Genomic DNA, 20,048 nt, shown 5'->3' with positions numbered 1-20,048 from the left:
AGGTCAAATCAGTGCAATGTCTTTCTGATTGTGGACACATGCATCTTGAAACCAGTGGTGATAAAAGCCATTTGCAGACATTGTGAAAGCATATAGATGATTCTCACGGTCGGTGGAGGGGAAATTTTTAAAAAAAACAAAAACAACTGGCTTTATATTGTTTGGATTCCTTTTTGAAGCTTTTGAAAAACAGAAACACACTTCTGAAGGCTATTTAAAACTTTTAGACCTGGTAATAAGGACATTGCACTGAATTAAATTCCATTCTAAAATCAGATGTTGGTTGATTGTAGGTGTCAGAGGTGTCCTTGGTTTGCTCAAGGTAGAATTTCTTACCGTTTCGAAATGAGGCCGGTCAATTTGGGGATAGTTGTAAAAATCTCCCATGAAATACTTGAAACAAACTAATCATGAAAAACATAATCATGAAAAACAAAGTGGGTTTCAAAGGGTTTTATGCTATTCCCAGGCCTGTGGAGCACGGCAGAGACACTTCATTATGTTCCAAAACTTACATTTTAAGTATTAATAAAACCTTCAACAACAACCAAGAGTGAAAACACTCAATTTGCAAACATTTCAACGGGTGCCTTTTATGAGATAAACCTTTGATTTGGATTTGAAACATGATACCCACGACAATTCTGTCTATTTAAAGTTACTTTAAGATCAACATGGTTGTTTTCTTTGTGTGTGATTTGTTAGACAGTTTCACTGCTTTCAAAAAGGCAGTGCCTTAACGAGAATAAAAATGATTGATGGTTCAAATATGTGGAAGAAAAACAACATTTTCCCTGTGAAACACTCCAGTTTTTCATGACTCCGAGTGTATATGATGGGGAACAGATTGAAAACAACTTTATAAACCATACAGCTCGGTCCATTCAAACTCTGCTCAGTGTTGAAACTTAATACACAACTAGGCAGCTCAACTTCAGGAACTGTAAGTCAGTATAAATACACCCCCACACACTCCGAGGGGCAGTAATGAGGACCAGGGACAGACACCCATGGGAGCTCAGGTGAAAAGGAGGAGGGAGCTACTCTCCTCTTTTGGGGTTTCTTGCTTGCCGTTGATGTGTTTCTCAGATTTTTCTCCAGTTTTCTTAGCGGAGGAAGGTAGCGAGGGAGACACAATGAATGCACAGGACTCCGGGGGGGTGGGGGGGGGGCATCGAATGAATCCCAGCCGGACGGTAACGGCGAGGTCGACGCTCCGGCCGATTGAGCCGGGCCTCTGACATTGGCCCTGCGCAACACTTGAACCGCAATCCCTGATACGAAGAGACAGAAAGGCAGGAGGGGAAGAAAGAGAAAGATGGCGGGCGCATGCATGGGGAAGAGAGGGAAAATGAGAAAGACAGATTAAAGGAGGGAGAGAGCAGAGGGGCAACAGGAAAGGAAGAAATGAGGGTCTGAAGAGGAGGAGTGAGGAAGGAGAATTCACCAACTTTCTCCAGGAGAAACTTTGTGCGTCTCCCTCCGGATTCTCCCCGTAAGCTGTATGAATTTTAAGCTAACGTCGTATGAAGGTTGCGCGAGCTCCCGTCTCCCCCCGCCGCTCCCTCTCCCAGGATTAATTACCGGGTGTCAGTCACAGCCGACGGCTCTCCCACGCTCCCGTGCTCCCAGTGGTGCATTCTGGGAGAGCGACAGGTAGAGCCAAAGGTAGTTTTTTGTGTGTGTGTGTCTTCATGTGTGCGAGGAACGCGGGGAGCAAAACTGACGGGGTGGAATGTGTTTAACACGTCATACAGCCATAATCTTAAACAGCACTGTTCACTATGGTGAAGAACAAACAAAATAATCGCTGTGAGGAGATAAAACACACACCCGCTGACACACACACACACTTTCGCTCCAACACTATCTTTGTATTTGCTGACGTTAGGGCGATCTTGACAAGCGATGTGAGTGAGACGTGTCTCAGTGGACTGACGACACAGTTTGTCTACCCTTGCATTAAAGACTGAAAGACAGCCGTGCCACTTTTTGAAAATGGCTTGAAAGGTGGATTTTTTTTGCAAATACTCTCTCTCTCTCTTTTCCAAACTTTTCCAAAATGTTGCTACTGTGCACATGAACCACAGCTATCGTAAACAGTGTCTATTTACTTGCACATGTGCAGAAGAACCAACAACAATGGCCTCCAGAGTGTCACAGCTCCAGTCAATAGTGGAGACAGAAGATTTTTCAGCCCTGAATTTTAGGTTGAGACCTGCAGAATTCTGTATTTATACAAATAAATATCTACTTGGAGTTAATACATCAGTTTGTGGCATTTCAAGTTAATGATAAGGGGAAGTTAGATGATTTCCTGAAAAGTACCTCCGTCTCGCAGTAAAAAAAAAAAAATCACACTGTTGCCTTCATTTGTCAAATTTGCTGAAACCACCTTTGACTTGACCACCCTGTGACACTTGCAATCCTATTACTTCCCCACCATCTAACATTAGCACACAGAGTGGCCGTTATATTGGAAGCCCCAGAAAAGACACATTATAATGACGGTTTGTGTAGCGCCTTAATTTAGCAGCCCTATCTGCCGCTCATTCCCATTGTCTGAGCAACAGACTGGGGAATGAGGTACGAGGGCAGGAGAGAAGTGGGGAAGAAAAGAAAATAGCAGGGGGAAAGGAGGGGTGGGGGTGGGTGAGTGCCTTATCATCATTTTTAATAGGAATTTATTAATAGATTTTCATTGAAGTTGGGAAGAGGAGGTTGGATGATCCTAATATTAACACAGTCTACTCTCCATTCTTTCATGTAGAAGACTGTCTTCTTCTTCTGCTGAGATCCGTTTTCTTCCTCATATCCATCCATACATCCATCCATCCATCCATCCATTCAAATGTAACACAATGCTGTACAACATTATTCCAATCCATTCAGGACAGATGTAGTAAAATTCCCCTTCCTCCCTTTTCCAGTGGTATGTTGTACATGTAAAGATCGCGTTCCCTCGGTCCTCGAGCGACTGAGAGCACACACACACACACACACACACTTCTACACACTGGCCCCTGGGCTCCTCTCTGCGTCTCCGTGAAATCACTCATTGCCACTCTGCTCCTCCAAAAATAACACTGATAATTAATTTCCGTTGTGAAATGATTCGTCTGTGGACCGACTGGCTTTCATATTTCACCCGACATCGATCCCCTCCCAGCCTTCTCGCGTGCGCTTCATTAGTCAGCGATAGGGAGCGGGCGAGACAGGGAGTGCATGGGTCGGAGAGGGAGAAAGAAGAACGGCAGAGTTAAGTCAGTTACTACTGCCTATGCTTGAAAGCAAAGAAAAAAAAAAACATCCATTACAGCGAAGCTGACATGTAAATTGGGACTGATGTGGTGCAGAGTTTGTGTCTCATATCGGCAGAGCAGTTCTCGCATGTGAAACTACAACATGGAGGCTTTACTTCAAAGAAGGATCCTTATAACAGGGTCCAAAACAAACTTTGTTTAAAGTTACTGAGTGGGTGCCATAAAACCGTGCTGGCTACGGCGAGCCTCCGGCGCTGCGCCGCCTTCCAGCTGATCCCACGTACGAATCTGAAAGAACTCGGTTGCCCGGTTGGGTTTCAGCGAACGTTGTGAATTAACTGAGGTGAAATTGGATCCACCCACGCCGTAATGGACGGGACATTAAAAGGAAATTCAAGAAGCCTCAAATAAAAAAATTGAAGGAACGGCCCTGTCAATTACACCTTTACATCTTTGTTATACGAACACACAGGGAGAGAATCAATCACTAGCGCTGCTGGAGACAGAGCTTTTGAAGTTTTTACCCAGGACAGTCGATGAAAACTGTTTTGTGTGATGGCTGTGCGCTCCCGTCAGCACCATTTGTCATCACGAACCTCAAGTAAATTTAAATGTAACTCTGCCTCGGCTTAGCATTTGGCTTGTTTCAGTATATTCTCTTCCTCATCTTTTCCCTGACGTTCTCCCCAGGTCCTCCGTCGGCGCCCGTGCACCTGATCTCCAACGTCAACGAGACCTCGGTGAATCTGGAGTGGAGCCCGCCCCGGAGTTCGGGGGGGCGCCAGGACCTGACATACAACGTGGTGTGCAAACGCTGCGAGCCGGACGGCCGACACTGCCAGGCCTGCGACAGCGGCATCCACTTCAGCCCCCAGCAGCGCAGCCTGAAGGGAACCAGGGTGTCCATCAACGAGCTGCAGGCCCACACCAACTACACCTTTGAGGTGTGGGCGGTGAACGGAGTGTCGAAGCAGAGCCCGGGGCCAGAGCAGGCCGTGTCGGTGACCGTCACCACCAACCAGGCTGGTGAGTCGGCGTGAACTCCGTTGGAGGGTCGGAGAAGACGTGATCATGAACAAGGAGCCGAGTGTGTGGACGGATTCAGCGGTTCTCTTAATGAAAATCATTACTCAGAGAGATTACCCAACCGGCATGAGCTCTTAAAGTCCAATCTTTTTTATTTGTGCAAATTCAATAGACTGTGCTTCATCAAAGTGGGTCAGAAACTGTTCACAGGTGACCTGAGTGGCATTGATTCCCGCAAGAGTAAGTGACTTGCTCAGTGTATTGACATATGAATATACATCAGTCAAGCACTCTGGTCATTAGAATACATCACTTTAACCTGAATCCTTTTGCCACATTGAGAACTGAAGTATATCCACACTTGTCAGGTTTCCAATGATTATCTTGAAGGCTGCCAGGCTCATTCAGGGCAGTGCGACCGCTGTCGTCCAAAGGTGTTAGAAAAGTACCTTTTCTATTGTCCTGGTTTCAGTCACGTGACTGATTGTTTCGGGGTTGTAAATTCTAAATGTCAGGCGCAGGCCAGCACATGGCACAGACTGTTTTTCACTTGGCAAGAAGACAAAGAGACGAATGGCGGACGGCCTTGATGCCCAGCAGTAGGGTCTTTTTTCCGCTGCGCAGTGAGACAGACTAATGCAGGATTAGATGCGAGTGAAGAATAATCCCAGTTGTGTTGCTATAGTCAATGAGCCCTTTATCCTTTTCAATAGCAGGCAATTGTCGTTTAAACAGAGAGTTTGGTTTGGAAGAACATGCTGAACCAGGCATGAACCAGGTGAAGTGCAGTGTGCACACTGATTAGGTTTAGGAAGTGACGTGTTTACGAAAGCAAACAAACTCCAGTTCCTGCGTTTTTTTTTTTCTTTCTTTTTGTCTCGATTAACTTTGATGCTACAGCATATTTATGCTTCCGACCTTCTGCTCTTTTCATTTCATCCAGTACTTTTAAGGCTTCTATAAAATAAATTGTTTCCATTCGAGTCCAATGCTTCAGGCGGCCTTCTGGAAATATGTGCGTCGCCGTGACAGGACAAGGGAAGGAGCATGGCAGGAACAACAGGAATTGGCCTAAAGTGGCATGAAGGTTTACATGATCGAGGAATCATTTAATTCTGCTTTAATATGAGAACAAACCAGCCAATTTATTCTGAATTAAGTTTAATTCAGAATAATCATTCTCATTCAGAATTAGGTGTTCACAAGATCATTTTAAAGTGGAATTAAGTTTTATTCTGAATTAACGGGAAGTTAAAACTGTTATGGACACATGGCCAATAACAGAGAGTGTGTTTCACACCCAATGGACCGCAAAGGTACTTTCTTTGTTAAAAATGGATATTAAAAATGCCTCACAAAGATATGGAAGTTATTTTATTTATGGCTACTTCGTTCAAGCCAGGGAACTATCCCTGTAGTGTCAAAACTGTGAAAAGAAAAACATATTTAAAATGAACTGAACTAGATGACAGAAAGCACAATGCATATTGCATTAATTGCCATACTGAAACATAGTTTCTGCTGATATCTTTTTTCTGACAAACATCCTTCTTATATTATGAAAGCCTGCCTGTGCTTGCTCGCTGAACTAATTTAAGAGAGATTCCCTTTTTTCCTACTGATCACAAAACCCCAGTGAGTGTGTTGACTTCTCCGTGTGAGCGCGCGCTTGATGCAGAGTGTAGGTTCGTTACCCTGATCGCCTCAAGTAGTTTTTTTTTTTAGGGGCCAATCGGCGTGTGAAAACATGTTTATTAAAGCTGTGAATAATTTGGGTGATTACCGAGGAGGGTGATGAGTTCTCGGCAGAGCAGGAGAAGATTTTCTGCAATCTTTCACCAGAGTTTTGCATAATTAGGTGTGAGGAGCCGGGGCTGAACATAGGGGCCATCACACTATTTTTAGCTCTCCGGCTAATGAATTAGATGAGCTGTATTGATCTGTGGAGGGTTCATTACAAATGCTGGTTGGATGGTGTGTGTGTGTTTGCGTGTAATTATTCTCCAGCGCGTCTGCAGCGTCTCCTTCAGAAGCAGAGAGGAGCCCTCCAGGCCCGCGGTGCGTTCGGAGCCTCCCGTTGTTTTGTCATTTAGCCACTTTGCAACCGGTTGTTGTGCAAATGGATTTTTATGACTCCGACCCTCTCGCTTCATCCCTCCCTCCTCTCCAGCGCTTATAGCCGATCATTACCTCGGCCTTCTTTTACTGCCCTGCTCTTGGGTGGCAAGCTAAGTGCCTTTTTGTGTCTTTTTTTTTTTTTTTTATCACCGATTTCCATCCATGGGAAAAGTGAAGGTCTTGAATGGGGCTCGCTCCGGCAAATTGGGAAAACAGCGGCTTGATTTATCAGCTGGGGTCGCGAAGATAAAGATGAATGGGAGCGCTCAGAGTCCTGCCAGACAGGCATGTGTGGGGGCTGTAATGGAGCACGCCCCTGAGTCCGGGGGCCGGGGGTTCGCGATGGCGTGTCAGTGTGGCCGCCCCGACGCAAAAAAAGAACTCCAAACTGCGCACACTTTCCGACACGGACTCATACAAAGACTCAGCACACACACACACACACACACACAGATGTCCCCCCGAGGCTGCTCCAGGCTAATCTGCTGACTTGGAGATGTAAGATATAGATGATATTGCCTTTGGCTCGTCGCTGGTGCATGTTTCACAACTGTTCCCCAGGATTAGTTATACGAAGCGGCAGCTGGAAGCTCTATTAGAGCGTGCGTGTGTGCGCATGTTTATCTACACGTGCGGAGCTGACGGGCTGCATGCGTGGCGAAAAGTGAAAAAGTGTGCTCCGCAGAATTTGGGGAATGATCCTCAATCCCAGAAAGGTTGGGAGGAGTTGTAAAATGTGGAAACGCTGTGATAGATGAAGTACAAATTCAACAGATTGGTGGAGCAAAAGCTCTCTTTTTGAAACATATGAACCTATTTTTGATTTTATTTAAGCCACGTGTCTGCATATGAAATAACAGCTAGTTCAGTATTTTACAGCGTGGTTCATTTGCAAGAGATCAGGTATCTCAACACATTAAACGTCTTTCACAAGTAAAGGTTAGAAGATTCACGGCGGTGTGAAAAGACTGCACCGGGAAAATGAAGCAATAGTTTCAGGAATAGTATTTCTCAGCATAGAGGACAAGAAGATTATCATCTATAATGCATGATATCTTTACAACCTTATAAAAGATGAGCTACATCTTTTTTTTTTTCTCCTTATAGCAGCAGTTGTGTTAAAATAGACACAATGGTGCAGCCTTGAAAGTCAGACGCGATGTGTGGAGGTGTTGCAGAATTCTCTGATCTCAAGTTCAGTTTAAGGATTGAGGAGAAGTAAAAGAGTGTCCTACAGTCTGATCAATCCCCTCAGCTTTTTTTTTTTTTTTTATGGAATAAAGATTGCAGGGACTGTCAGTGCACAGAACAACTTCAGCATTTAAACAAGCCAAATTATGTTCATTAGGTTATAAGTGTCAAACATATTTTAGTTCAGTGGGCCGAACTGATAAAACAGTGCAATAATAACCTTTAAATTTAAACTTTAAAGCTTTTCTTTATTGTGGTGTGGAGTGTGATCGATTTTTTTTTTTTTTTGCGAAAAACAAACATTTACTCCCGAAAATTAATACACTGTTGACATTGGTGTAGGAAAGTTGGTGAAATCCAGTCCTAAGAATCCATCTGATATGACACGAGAGGACAAAAAGTGTGATATTAAATACCTCACTTTCAACATTCAGTATGTACCATTTTCAATTAAATACGGGGATTAAATGATTTGCATATCTTTGCATTCTGTGACACAGGGTCTGAAATGTGGGCGTACATTTTCCCCTCAATATTCTTTGTGTCTCTACTAATTTTTTATTTTTTTTTCTGTGTGTGTGCATATGTGTGTGTGTGCGTGTTAAAGAGAATAGCTCCAGACTGATTGGATTTCTCCCCGCTAATGCTCGGTAGGGGCTTTGGAAGCTCTAGTTTCAGCCGGCGGTAATCCAGCCAGTCATCTGCGGCTGTCCCTCTCCCTGTATCGCCTCCCCTCATCCAGACACCGCGGATTACACATTTATTATGAGAGATTTATTAGGATTTATAAGTGCTGTGGAAAAGACGCCCCCTCCCCTTCTCTCCCCCTCACAGCAGCCATCATCTCCCTCCCCCCCCATAAAAGTTCAAATTTCGGCAAAGAGAAGAAGATGGGAGGTCGGAAAAAGGGCGGAGTCCCGTGCGCGTGTTTTGTTTTGTGTGCGGGGAGGAAGACGTGGAGGGGGTGATGTGAGGATGTCGAATGTGTGCGCGGATTCGAGCGCGTACGCGGAGGTCAGATTCCATGTGTCGCCACCAACAATTCCACCCTCGTAAATCAGCCGGGGTGTCGCCCCTTTCACCCAGACGCAGCGTTTGGGGAGGGGGGAGACGAGATGTCCAAGCTTTGAACTGACCCCGAGCTTCAAATGGATATTTTCTGCCGCTTTATGGGATCAGCTACTCGAATAAAAAAAAAGAAATAAATACCATTTTAGGAGACACGTTTATGTCTTGATAGCAAATCCTCGGCGGGCGGAGGTGACTGAAAGTGAATTAGTGCACGGAGATTGTGCTGGTGTGTGTGTGTGTGGGCACGTCTGTCAGCTCACGTGTGTGTGCTAGTTTCCATCTCGCTCACAACACCGGACAGAGGTACATGTGGAAATGTGTTCTGGGAGGAGGAAGCAGCCTCGATAGGCACAGGGATGTGAGAGGAAGAAGGTGTGGAGCCATTTTCTCAACACCCTTAAAAAAAACTGCTCCCTCATCGGCTGTGTTTTTTTGTTTTCTTTTCCCGGTGTGATTGAGTGACTCGGATCTGGCAACTGGGCTCCAAATCTGGCAACCACATGTGTTTCCCAGCCTTTTGAACCCCCAACCCCTTTTAATGTCAAACTGTAAGCGGTCACACATCCGCGTAAACGGCTCGCAGCGACCACAGACGCTCCACGCAGCGCAGAACACGCTCTGAAAGGCAAACTTCCTCAACCCACGAGCAAATGGAGACCAAACCTCACAGCTGTACGCCAGACGTCGGCAGCTGTCTGTCCCGTCTTTCGTCTTTGTGACCCGTGTCTTCGATTACAGTAATGAGAGCTTCTATCCACATTCAAACACATTTTCAGCTGATTTTATTCTTAACAAAGTGTCAAATTAAAAATGTATTCATGTGCATTAATTTATAAAACAAGTGGTGGAGTCCAGAGTGTTTGTCTCGCCCACTCTTCTGAGATCAACAGCTCATGGTCAGTATTTACTACAATATCATCTTGTGGAGCCACTTTTTTTTTCTTTTGCATGCTCCGGATTTTCAATATTTACTTCGACCTGTTAACCCAGTGAATGCGTGTGTGTGTGTGTGTGTGTGTGTGTGTGTGTGTGTGTGTGTGTGTGTGTGTGTGGGGGGGGGGGGGGGGGGGGGTTGTTCTTTTGCATAAACACAGCATAGCGTCCTGGCAGGCAAACCACAGTCTTTTGTGCATTTCTAGCGTTTCCATCATTTTCTAAACTTTACCGTCTGAAAGTGAAACTTTCCTCAAACGTAAACAGAAAAATGATTCCATTTCTAGTCAAATTGTTATGTAAACCTCATTCTGTAATTCAGGACAAGGAGGCCTTCTGTGTGTGTGTGTGTTTGTGTGTGTGTGTGTGTGTGTGTGTGTGTGTGTGTGTGTGTGTGTGTGTGTGTGTGTGTGTGTGTGTGTGTGTGTGTGTGTATTCCTCACAGTGCCGTGAAACAGTGTTTTTACAGAGCACGATCCCCAAATGAGATCTGAATCTTCACTGTGTCAAAACACTTTCAGCTCACGCAGTCAGAAATCACAGATCATCCCCACAAATTCAGATTCGTCTCCACCAGCTCGTCTGGCACCTCCTGCCCAAATCGCAGCCTCAGGTGAAGCGTGTTCCTCTTCACGGGCTCCAGTGCAACCTTGCGTCAGCCTCACAGGCCAGGCTAATTCATCTTTAACAATTTCTAAAACCTGACCTTGATGGATGGCTTGTTTCACGTCTGGGCTGCTGTGTCACGGAACGAGCCCGAGAAGGCGCCGTTCAGAGAATCACTCATCTTTATCCTCACATTAGTTGAGAGAGTAAAATAAAAACGCAACGAGTAGCAGCAGGATGAGATTAAAACGCCATATCTGTCATGTTTGGCTGGAAGATGGATGTGTGGATTACCTCAGGGGGAAGGCGAGCCTCCGACCCCCTCAGGGGTTCGCTCTCCGAGCCGGAGAGTCCTCGGTCGGCCCCAGGAGGGCCTTTCAAATTGGCTCTCGCTGCCGGGGAAGATTGATCGGAGGGTTACAAATGGCCGCCGTCTAATTGTTTAACAGAGACGTAACACATTAGGCCAGCAGGATGACACCGGCTTGGGTTAATCTATTTACAGAGAGATGTCTGCAATCCCATCCCTCTCTCCATCTCCATCGCAGCTCCCAGCAGTCACCGAACGTCTGCCGCTGCCCCGTCCCACACCCCACCCCACCCAACCCCGCCCTCCTGCCAGTTCTCCACCGCGCTGAAACTCAATCCTTGAATTCCAGGCCCCGTTTAAATTCAATCCTCAGTTAAAAGCAAGGTTTTGTTAGCATTAGCTGGGAGGCTAGGCTCCCTGGAGCCCCCGCTCAAAGTGATGAGAATGTATATAATGTCATAGATAATCCGATCATAATCGGTGGACCGCGGACCCCTCATTAATCATCCCACTGTAATTCTTTAAGAGGCAGATGGTCTGGAGCGAGTAAGGTTACAGTACTCACAAAGGAGCAAAAGGTCAAAGATTCCCTTCTTGTGAACTCAGAAGAACAGATGATTTTTAGAAATGTTACCTGCATGTTGGGGACGATGTTTTCTTTTAATGTCTTTGGCCTTTCTTCTGATTCTCTGGAGAGAAGAAAAGACAAGGGGCCAGTTGTTGAAGGTACTGGAGTGGATGTGGAAAGATAAAAAAGTTTTATAGTGGAGTAGCGATCCAACTTGATCGTCTGCCCGTTTGAACGTCCCGGTACTCAACATTGTTAATGTTTATAGCGTATTGTTCTCTGTGGTTTTACTACGAAAACAAAAAAAAGCACCGGCTCGTGGCCTGGCACGCTCGCAACATCACCTGCTGTATTTCTGCCATTTCCGGGTAAACTTTTTGAATAGAAAATGCAAAAATGATTCATTTTAAATTCGAGTGTAAGAACTGCCAACATACCAAAGATCCACTGTGTAAAATATTATCAATGTATCATTACCACAATAAAAACATACACAATAAACAGAAATGTAATAAATTCACGATACAGTTATGCTTGCAAATTAAAAATGAAAGAATTTTAAATATTAAGAAAAAAATGTGATTATTCACAATTAATTGACAAAAATTGTGAATTTTATTTAAACAATTAAATTGGTGACCTGGTGGCCAAAAGGGAGAAATAAGAAATACAAAAATCAGGGAAAAATGTTATTTACAGGAATAAATTTTCAATCAGAGAAACATTAACATCATCTACGTATGTCTTTATATTTGTCAAAAAATGAGATTATTACCTAAGGAAGTTGCTGTTTGAGACATTCATGAGCAGCTCCATCAGGAGCAGCCAGTGAAGGAATTCCAGGCCTTTGGACCGTACGTGTTCACCGCTTGCAGATAATTAACTCTGCAGAGAGATAATTGATTTCAAATTATTTGGAGATCTTTTTTCACATCTCAAATGTTTTGTATAAAAGGCTCCAGAGAGCTCTTCAGATCCTGGCAAGATAGGAAAGAGAGCAGAATAGTATAATTGTCAGACATTTAAATAAGATAGATTTGAATCATTTGCACCTGTTGTTGCTCTGTCTGCACGTTTCTTACGGCTTTTCAGTTGTTATTTTCTGAATGTGAATACAAACTAACATGTTATAGTCTTACTTCTCTGGTATTCTAAAAAATGAGAGCTTCTTCGGTCTGTCCTTTCCCTCTGATGTTTTATTGTCTCTGTGGTTGTTTTTCCTTTATCTTTCTCTTTATTGGTCTATAAATCTACCTGTCATATCTTCTGTACTGCTCAACAGTTAGTCCGTACACGAGCTGTTTACAACACTATCTTTCCTGCGTTTTCTTTTTCTTACATCTCCAGAGTGTGTGACCCAATTTAGGCACTGTCACCCTCCACGGAGATACAGGTTTGATTTGTGCAGCAGTGACTCTCTGGTGGGAGGGCTCGGGTGTAAACCATTATCTGTGCTTTAACCTTCACATGTTCAAGGCGTCAGAACACAGATAAGCGCGGTCGCTTGAAATATGGCCTCATTATCTGCTGCGGCGGCGAGGGTTCGCGATAGAGATCGCCAACTGGAGCTTTAATGAAAACCAATTGATTCGCTCGAGGAAGGCGTGGAGCCGGTCCTGGGCTTCGGAGGCAGGCTGCGCCGCGACGGAGGTGATTCCCAGGGTGACCTGTGAAACCACAGCGAATGAAGTGTCTGGAAAGTGTTGGAGGCGCTGGTGTCAGCTGAGGGGAGCCAGCGTCAGATTTATAGACGGCGAGCAGCGGCTGAACGGCACAGCATCGCCGGAGATCCTGGAAATTTTCACAGTGTGGCCATACAGTCCTGTAACGCCTCTGATTTTGAACGGCATCCAAGTTCAAAGACAAATGGAAGTGATTGCCTTGTGGCCTGGCCCGCTGTTTGACTTTCTCAGCAGGAGGAAGGAGTGAGGGATTAAGGAGAGCAGCGCAGCGCAGACTCCTCGTCTCCAGGCCTGAAAACAACATGGAAGACAGACCGGAGGCAGTAGCCTAAACACTTTTCTCCCTTTTCTTCTCAGCTCCGTCCCCGGTGACTTCCATCCAGGCCAAGGATATCACGAGACACACCATCTCCCTGGCGTGGCAGCCGCCCGATCGGGCCAACGGGGTCATCCTGGAGTACGAGGTCAAGTACTATGAGAAGGTGAGGAGCGGACGCCAGGATTTCTGAGGGAAACGGCGTGACACGAACTGCCTTGTGTTTGACTCTTTTCTTCTTTTCCCCCTCAGGACCAGAATGAAAGAAGCTATCGAATCATAAAAACCGCATCCAGGAACACCGACATCAAAGGTCTGACCCCTCTGACCTCCTACGTGTTCCACGTGCGTGCCCGAACGGCGGCCGGCTACGGCGACTTCAGTGGGCCGTTTGAGTTCATGACCAACTCCGGTGAGTTCAGCGGCGTCTTCTGAGTCCCAGATGTCGGAGGCCAGCCCCGTTACGCCTGTTTCCTACAAATCCTGCGATGACGGCGAGTCTTAAAAGTCGTTCCTCTTCATTGTGGAATCATTCATCAAAATAGCCGCCATGATTTTGCGCTCAAGCACCTGACTGGCAACCCGAGAGGTTTCCATTACCCGAGTGTGAGCACGAGTCTCAGGAGACGCGCCAGCGAAGGATCAAGCTATATGAGTTTTTGAAGAATGACACCACTTTTTGGCAGTTTTAGTTGGAAGCTCGCTGGCGATAACCGCCGCAGCACTGAAAGCTCCGACGTGGGCGGACTCCCATCACAAATTCAAATGAGCTCCCCAAACCTCCCGGCGGCCCACCGCCGGGTTCGTCATTACGGTGTCAAGCAGCTCAACCCAAACTCGTTCAGAAATACAGGACGTTTCTCATGAATTCCAACAGCGAACCCACAGTTTTCAGTGATTTTCCTTCCAGTCCATTTCTATGATTTTCACTGAGTCTGGACAAGTTGTTACTAAATATATATAATTCAGTCAGACAGGAACACAACCTTAAAGAACATTGCCTGAAGGGAAATAAACAGAAGAAACTGCATGTTGGGGAAATTCAGGTCAGGTAAAGAGTTTTGACCAAAGTCTTAATACATATTTTAAAGTCTGCGTACTTTTGCTGATTCATTGCGTTGAGAAAATTCACCATGTTCGCCGACTCTCAAAGAAAACAGAGCTGCAAACACTAAACCGGGCGTCTGGGAGCCTGCATGACTAAAAGAGCTGTTTTTTCCACTTCCTACCAAAGGAAATTTGTCCTGATCTGCAAAACATATCCAGTCTATAAAATGAGAGCACAGCTCGTAAAGTTGTATATATAGTTTTGCTATACATAAAATGATGGACTTTTTTTTTAAATCAGATTTTAGTATATTTAAGCTTTTTAAAGATTGATTCTCAATTATTTTTGCAATTTTTTTGGACATTTTTGTATGTTTTTTTTTTATTATTTTAACAACTTTGACTATCAAAGCTCTTTTCGTTTGACCTTTTTGTGACATTTTTAGCAATTTAAGCAATTTAAAAAAGTTTTGAATGTTCTTTTTGGAGTTTCTCTTTACGTCAAGTAAATTAGAATAATTTGAAGGAAAATTAAATGAATCTGTCCAATTTAAACTATTTCTCCTTTAAGACTTTGAGGAGCCACTACCAAGTTTCTGAACCAAAGAAAGCCTAATATACATTTCATTACTGAAAATATAGCAGTGAACAAATGAAATAGTTTCATTCCCAAAGAGTATTACCTTTCTGCACTGCAGGTGACAGCATTACAGGGCTTCCTGATGGAGCAATATCGAAATTTTGCAAGATGCATTGTTCAGTCGGTCTGCTTCCAGTTTCCCAACTCAGCAGGCTTGCTGTTAAAACGAGGGACTCTGTTTTTTATTTGAACAGCCTCAGAGTATACTTGCAGCTGACAGTATGCGTTTACCGCACACTTTGGCTTTTCAAATAAAAACGGAAAACTTTTGCGTCTTTTCAGGCGTGTGCTAAGACGATCGGAGTCACGGAAAACACATTTTGAAAACTACTCTTAAAGAACAGGAGCAATTTTCCAAAGTCATTTTTTCCCCATATCTCTAAATGAAACACTGAACTCTTTTCTTGTTACTTTCTGACTGAAAAACAATGTAACATTGTAACTTAGACTCTAAATTAAAAACTAAAGCAGCAACAAAGTACTTCATAACTGTACTGACTTAAAAATCTGCTACACTAAAGGACTCGTTAAGGAAAGAGCATAACCGTCCATCAACTCAGTAATAAAACATGAGCAATCGAACCTCAACAGAATCGGTGTGGATGCTTTTCCTTAACATTCAGATCCATTATGGTGCGTAATATTATCTGTTGGTAATGGTGCAGAGGCTCACTGTAAGCCCAGGTGTCTCCTTTGTAATGCAGATGGGAAACAGCAGCTCATGGTAATGACGCGGTCAAGCACACATCCTAATGGCTCGTCATTGTCTCCCAATGAGGCAGCAGAAACTGTAGACTTTTTACGAGCGCAGCCGTAAAATGCAGCGAGCGCGGCCGAGAGAGGGAGAGAGGGAGATCGGTCACTTCGACAAACGCCGAGCGCGCAGCAGCTCTGTCATGTGTTTAATGATATTGACTTTGCTCTTTTTCTCCAACCCCGGACCTAACCCAGCTGCTTTTGTTCATTCCTGTCTGTGGTTTTTTTTTTTTTTTTTTTTCTCCCATCAGTCCCAGCTCCTATCATCGGCGACGGGGCCAACTCCACGGTGCTGCTGGTGTCCGTGGTGGGCAGCGTCGTCCTCCTCATCATCCTCATCAGCGCCTTTGTCATCAGCCGAAGGTGAGAACTCCATCATCCCTCATTCTCGGCCCGTCTGTTTCGCGTCTCTCCCTCTTGCCTCCCTGACGGGGGACGTCTTGGGAAAAGTAGCTGGAGTCGATCAAACACACACACACACACACACACACACACACACACACACACACCAGCGGACAAGCGAGATGAGTGATGACTCGCCACACCGGCGATGTGATTGACAGCTCAGACAGCTGAAGAGATGCAATCAGCGACCCCCCCCCCCCCCCCCCCCCCCCCCATCTCTCCCCTTGCCTTCCCCTCTATCTCTCCGCTGTAATCCCGGCCTCCAGTTATTTTCACCTGCTGACCGTCATGAAGGGAATGAGAGAGAGAGAGAGGCTGGAGGGGGGGGGGGGGGAGCAGTGCGAGCGACAGGAGGGCGGACAGCGAAGATAAGCGGGGCCGGCGGAGAAGTGGGGGGATAGGATACAGCGAGCGAGGCGAAGAGGCATCAGGTGGATTTGCGGTGACCCAATCTCAGGGTGTTAACCGGCGAGCAGGACAAAGCGCCGTCACACAGATGGGATTACATGCAGATGGGGCTGCTTCACCTCGGGGTGTTAACCACGCTCCCTGACTGTGTGTGTGTGTGTGTGTGTGTGTGTGTGTGTGTGTGTGTGTGTGTGTGTGTGTGTGTGTGTGTGTGTGTGTGTCTGTGAAAAAGTTTTGCATGTGTGGGGGGAGGGGGGTGCTAATGGTGTGTGTGCTGCTTCCTGCATGCGTTCCACCTCATATAGAAACCAAATGACTGCATGCAGTTGAAGACGGTGGGGAGTGAAGGGGGTTGTTGATTGTGTGTGTGTATGTGTGTGTCCTCGCTCGTCCACGTGATCAGCCCCCCCCCCGCTCTCTCTTCCTGCAGCCAAGCAGGTGGTTTTCTCACCCCTCTCTCCCTCTTTTATATGCATGTGACGGCCGCTGTCATTGTGCTGCCGCGGCCGCCCTGTGATTGTGGGGAGGGACTGTAATCACGCCGCCTTTTACCGTCATTACGCAGGCATAGAGGAGGACAATGGCCCGCGCATCTGGTCATTTCCACCGCTGACCCTAACGCGTCAATATGAGCACAGGTGTCAGGCGTGCCCGGGGGACTATGGCAGAGATTTAAGTGCATCTTCTCTGGGATTGATTTGTTGCTTCTCTGCCCGTCTGGCTGCTCTGTCCGCTGCCCTTCACAATCCTGCAGGTTTCTGCTGTGGGACATGATATATATTTATACAATAAACAAGGCATCAGAATTATTTGCTCTGTAGATGGTCTCCCTTCAGAACAATGTAGTTCCTTTGTTGCATTTAAGGTAAAGCCTGAGTTTTAGTCAGAAAGTTATCATGTTTTTTACAGAAAAACACAGCATACAACACAGCATCTTTTGAAAAATTCATCATTTGTCACTGCAGCAATTGTATGTAAAATAACTATAATTTTAAAATGACCAATAATAATAATAATAATAATAATAATAATAATAATAATAATAATAATAATAATATGACAAAACAAATTCATTACATTTTTTCTTTTTATTCAAATATCATACAAATATTGATATTACAATTCTTAGTAGTTGTAGTAGTACTAATAACACTAATGAATGAAATAATCATAACTATAATAATAGCAATAATAATATATGACAATGTTAATAGAATTATTATTATATATAGGATACCACCGAGACTCATTAGTTTAGGAAATTTTGTTAAAAATTTTCAATTAGCTCTCTCAGAAATATATTTTTACTGACATTTTTAAGAAATGTAATTAAAAACATTGCTTGTAACTACTTTAAACACTCTTGAACAAAAATATAAATAATGTAAAATCATCTCATTTAAAGTATTTCAATAAGTGACTTATAAAGGGTTGAAGCGGTATCGAAGATGTTTCTTGTATCTTCATATGAGATGCAGACGTACCTTTGGATATTATAGAGTTTCTAAAGTCCTACCACTGACGGTCCTGTTGTCCCTTTTCGTTCTGTCCTTCTTTTGCTCCCAGAAGGAGTAAATACAGCAAGGCCAAACAGGACTCCGACGAAGAGAAGCACTTACATCAAGGTAACTCGCAGTTAGCGCTCCGCCTACGTACTCTGTAATTGAAAAACATTAGTGCTGTCAGGTGTGCCCGTGTGTGTGTGTGTGTGTGTGTGTGTGTGTGTGTGTGTGTGTGTGTGTGTGTGTTCACTTTAACCCGCAAATGAAGCCCATAAAGTGGGAGGTGGCGGTGGTGGGCCACAAACAAACTATTCTGAAGTTAATGTACTTCCATCCAAACATGCTCCCAAACACCCCATTATCAAGTCATCAGCATTGTTATTTGCATGCCCCAAAAAATTCAAGTTAATGAGCTCCATCTTCACTGGAGTCAGCCATAGCTGACATGAAAAGCGATGGAGAGAAGAAAGGAGGAGGAGGAGGAGGAGGGTCCGTGGAGGAAGGCGGTGTAGCCTGCAGCATGTTGGAAATAAAGAACAGATGGAGAGTATTTGACAGAATGAATTAACCTTCGTTTTTTTCCCCCCTTCCCTTCTTTCTTTTTCTTCCTTCCCTTTCATTTTGATCTTCCTTCCTTTCTTCGTGGACTGTTTTTTCTTCCCCTCTTCAGGAGTCAGGATATACGTTGACCCCTTCACCTATGAGGACCCCAACCAAGCTGTCCGCGAGTTCGCCAAAGAGATCGACGCCTCCTGCATCAAAATCGAGAAAGTCATCGGCATAGGTGAGGAGAGTTTTCACGTCCAAGGTGAAACAGGTACTTCAGTTGTTTTCAGACATTTTAATCAACAATGTCCTGCTATTTGCAATACTGCAAAGACACTTGGGAATAATAATAGAATATTCAATTTAATGCAAATGTTAAGTTGCTCGCATTTGCCTCCAGTCTAACGTACGGGAGCGTTTAATCTGCTTTCACAGAGGTCAGCAAGTTAAAAAACACATCAGGAGAGGCTAAATATGTTGTCTGTGCTATTCCTGTGGCCAGAGAAATGTCATCCAATGACAAAATAATAAAGAGAACGAATCAATATCCATTTCCCCCTGGCTCGCTGCTCCAGCGGGTGAGGGGAGGAGGGCGAGTTAAGGGATTAGAGACCCTGATCAATGTTTAAAGCGAAGCCCTTCTAACCTACACACACACGCACACACCTGGAGGCACACAACCTTTTCAGGGTGATTGAGGAGTTGTGGCCCGTGTGCCTTCAGGAGAGTTCGGCGAGGTGTGCAGCGGCCGCCTGAAGATGCCGGGGAAGCGGGAGATCTGCGTGGCCATCAAGACGCTGAAGGCCGGCTACACCGACAAACAGAGGCGGGACTTCCTGTCCGAGGCCAGCATCATGGGGCAGTTCGACCACCCCAACATCATCCACCTGGAGGGCGTGGTCACCAAATGTACGTGTTGCAAACAAATTGAAAGATGGCTTTTTAATGTTTAACTGTTTGAGTTTCTTAAAGCTGCTTTGAAATGATAAATGATAGATAAGTGTGTTATTATGTGTTTGTTGAACCAGTTGAAGGATTAAAACCATTCATGTCTATTATTGAATACGGTTTCATTCATGCACAAGTTTGGCACAAGTCGTGGATGTTTAACCATCATGCACCGGCCTGCCAGTAGTGGACATCGCTTTTTTCATAGTTTGACAGTTTGGACTGAAATTAAAAGTCATCAGCCACATAGACCAGCTTTTTCTGACCGGATCTGGTTTTACATTGAGAAAAGCATCTTAAATGAGGAAATTGTGAAATTATTATAGGAAACTGCAAAACTGCTCAGCTCACACACATACACACACATACAAACACACACACAAAACCATTTCCCCACACAATTACTGATATATTATTTAAGCACAGAGAGGACATTTATTTCTGCTGCCTCTTGTAAAAAACGTCACAATAAATCATTGCAAACTATGTCTGTGCTGGATTTGGGTGACTTTGGAGAAAGGTGAACGGGGGACATTTGTGTTTGTGTGACTTCCCGCTAAACACACACAACCTTTCTGCGTTGCATTTGTTGCCTGCGTTTGTGTGGATGTTGTGTAGTCCTGTTGCCCGTTCCCTGGTATCCCCAGGTGGGCTTTTGTCCAGATGGAAGAGGGTCATGCAGTGCTGAGGAGGTGGGGGTGTTAAAGGTAGC

General features: G+C 44.8%; 1 protein-coding gene across 3 annotated transcripts in view; it reads left to right on the top strand.

The window, feature by feature from the left end:
* The window catches only part of epha4l (eph receptor A4, like), a 64,669-nt gene that overhangs the window by 32,769 nt on the left and 11,852 nt on the right, over window positions 1-20,048 (top strand). For 2 of the 3 annotated variants that reach the window (XM_030107811.1, XM_030107809.1), the window contains exons 5-11: window positions 3,954-4,289; window positions 13,126-13,250; window positions 13,337-13,496; window positions 15,779-15,890; window positions 17,907-17,965; window positions 18,513-18,626; window positions 19,112-19,297. In XM_030107811.1, the coding sequence (XP_029963671.1) occupies window positions 3,954-4,289; window positions 13,126-13,250; window positions 13,337-13,496; window positions 15,779-15,890; window positions 17,907-17,965; window positions 18,513-18,626; window positions 19,112-19,297 (1,092 nt within the window). The remainder of the gene's footprint in view (window positions 1-3,953; window positions 4,290-13,125; window positions 13,251-13,336; window positions 13,497-15,778; window positions 15,891-17,906; window positions 17,966-18,512; window positions 18,627-19,111; window positions 19,298-20,048) is intronic. The other variant, XM_030107810.1, reaches the window with a different exon arrangement.

This window comes from Salarias fasciatus, chromosome 14 (genome assembly GCF_902148845.1).
Source record: "Salarias fasciatus chromosome 14, fSalaFa1.1, whole genome shotgun sequence".
Classification (NCBI taxonomy): domain Eukaryota; kingdom Metazoa; phylum Chordata; class Actinopteri; order Blenniiformes; family Blenniidae; genus Salarias; species Salarias fasciatus.
Note: the sequence above shows the minus strand (reverse complement) of the source record. Positions and strands in the feature narration are given on the sequence as shown.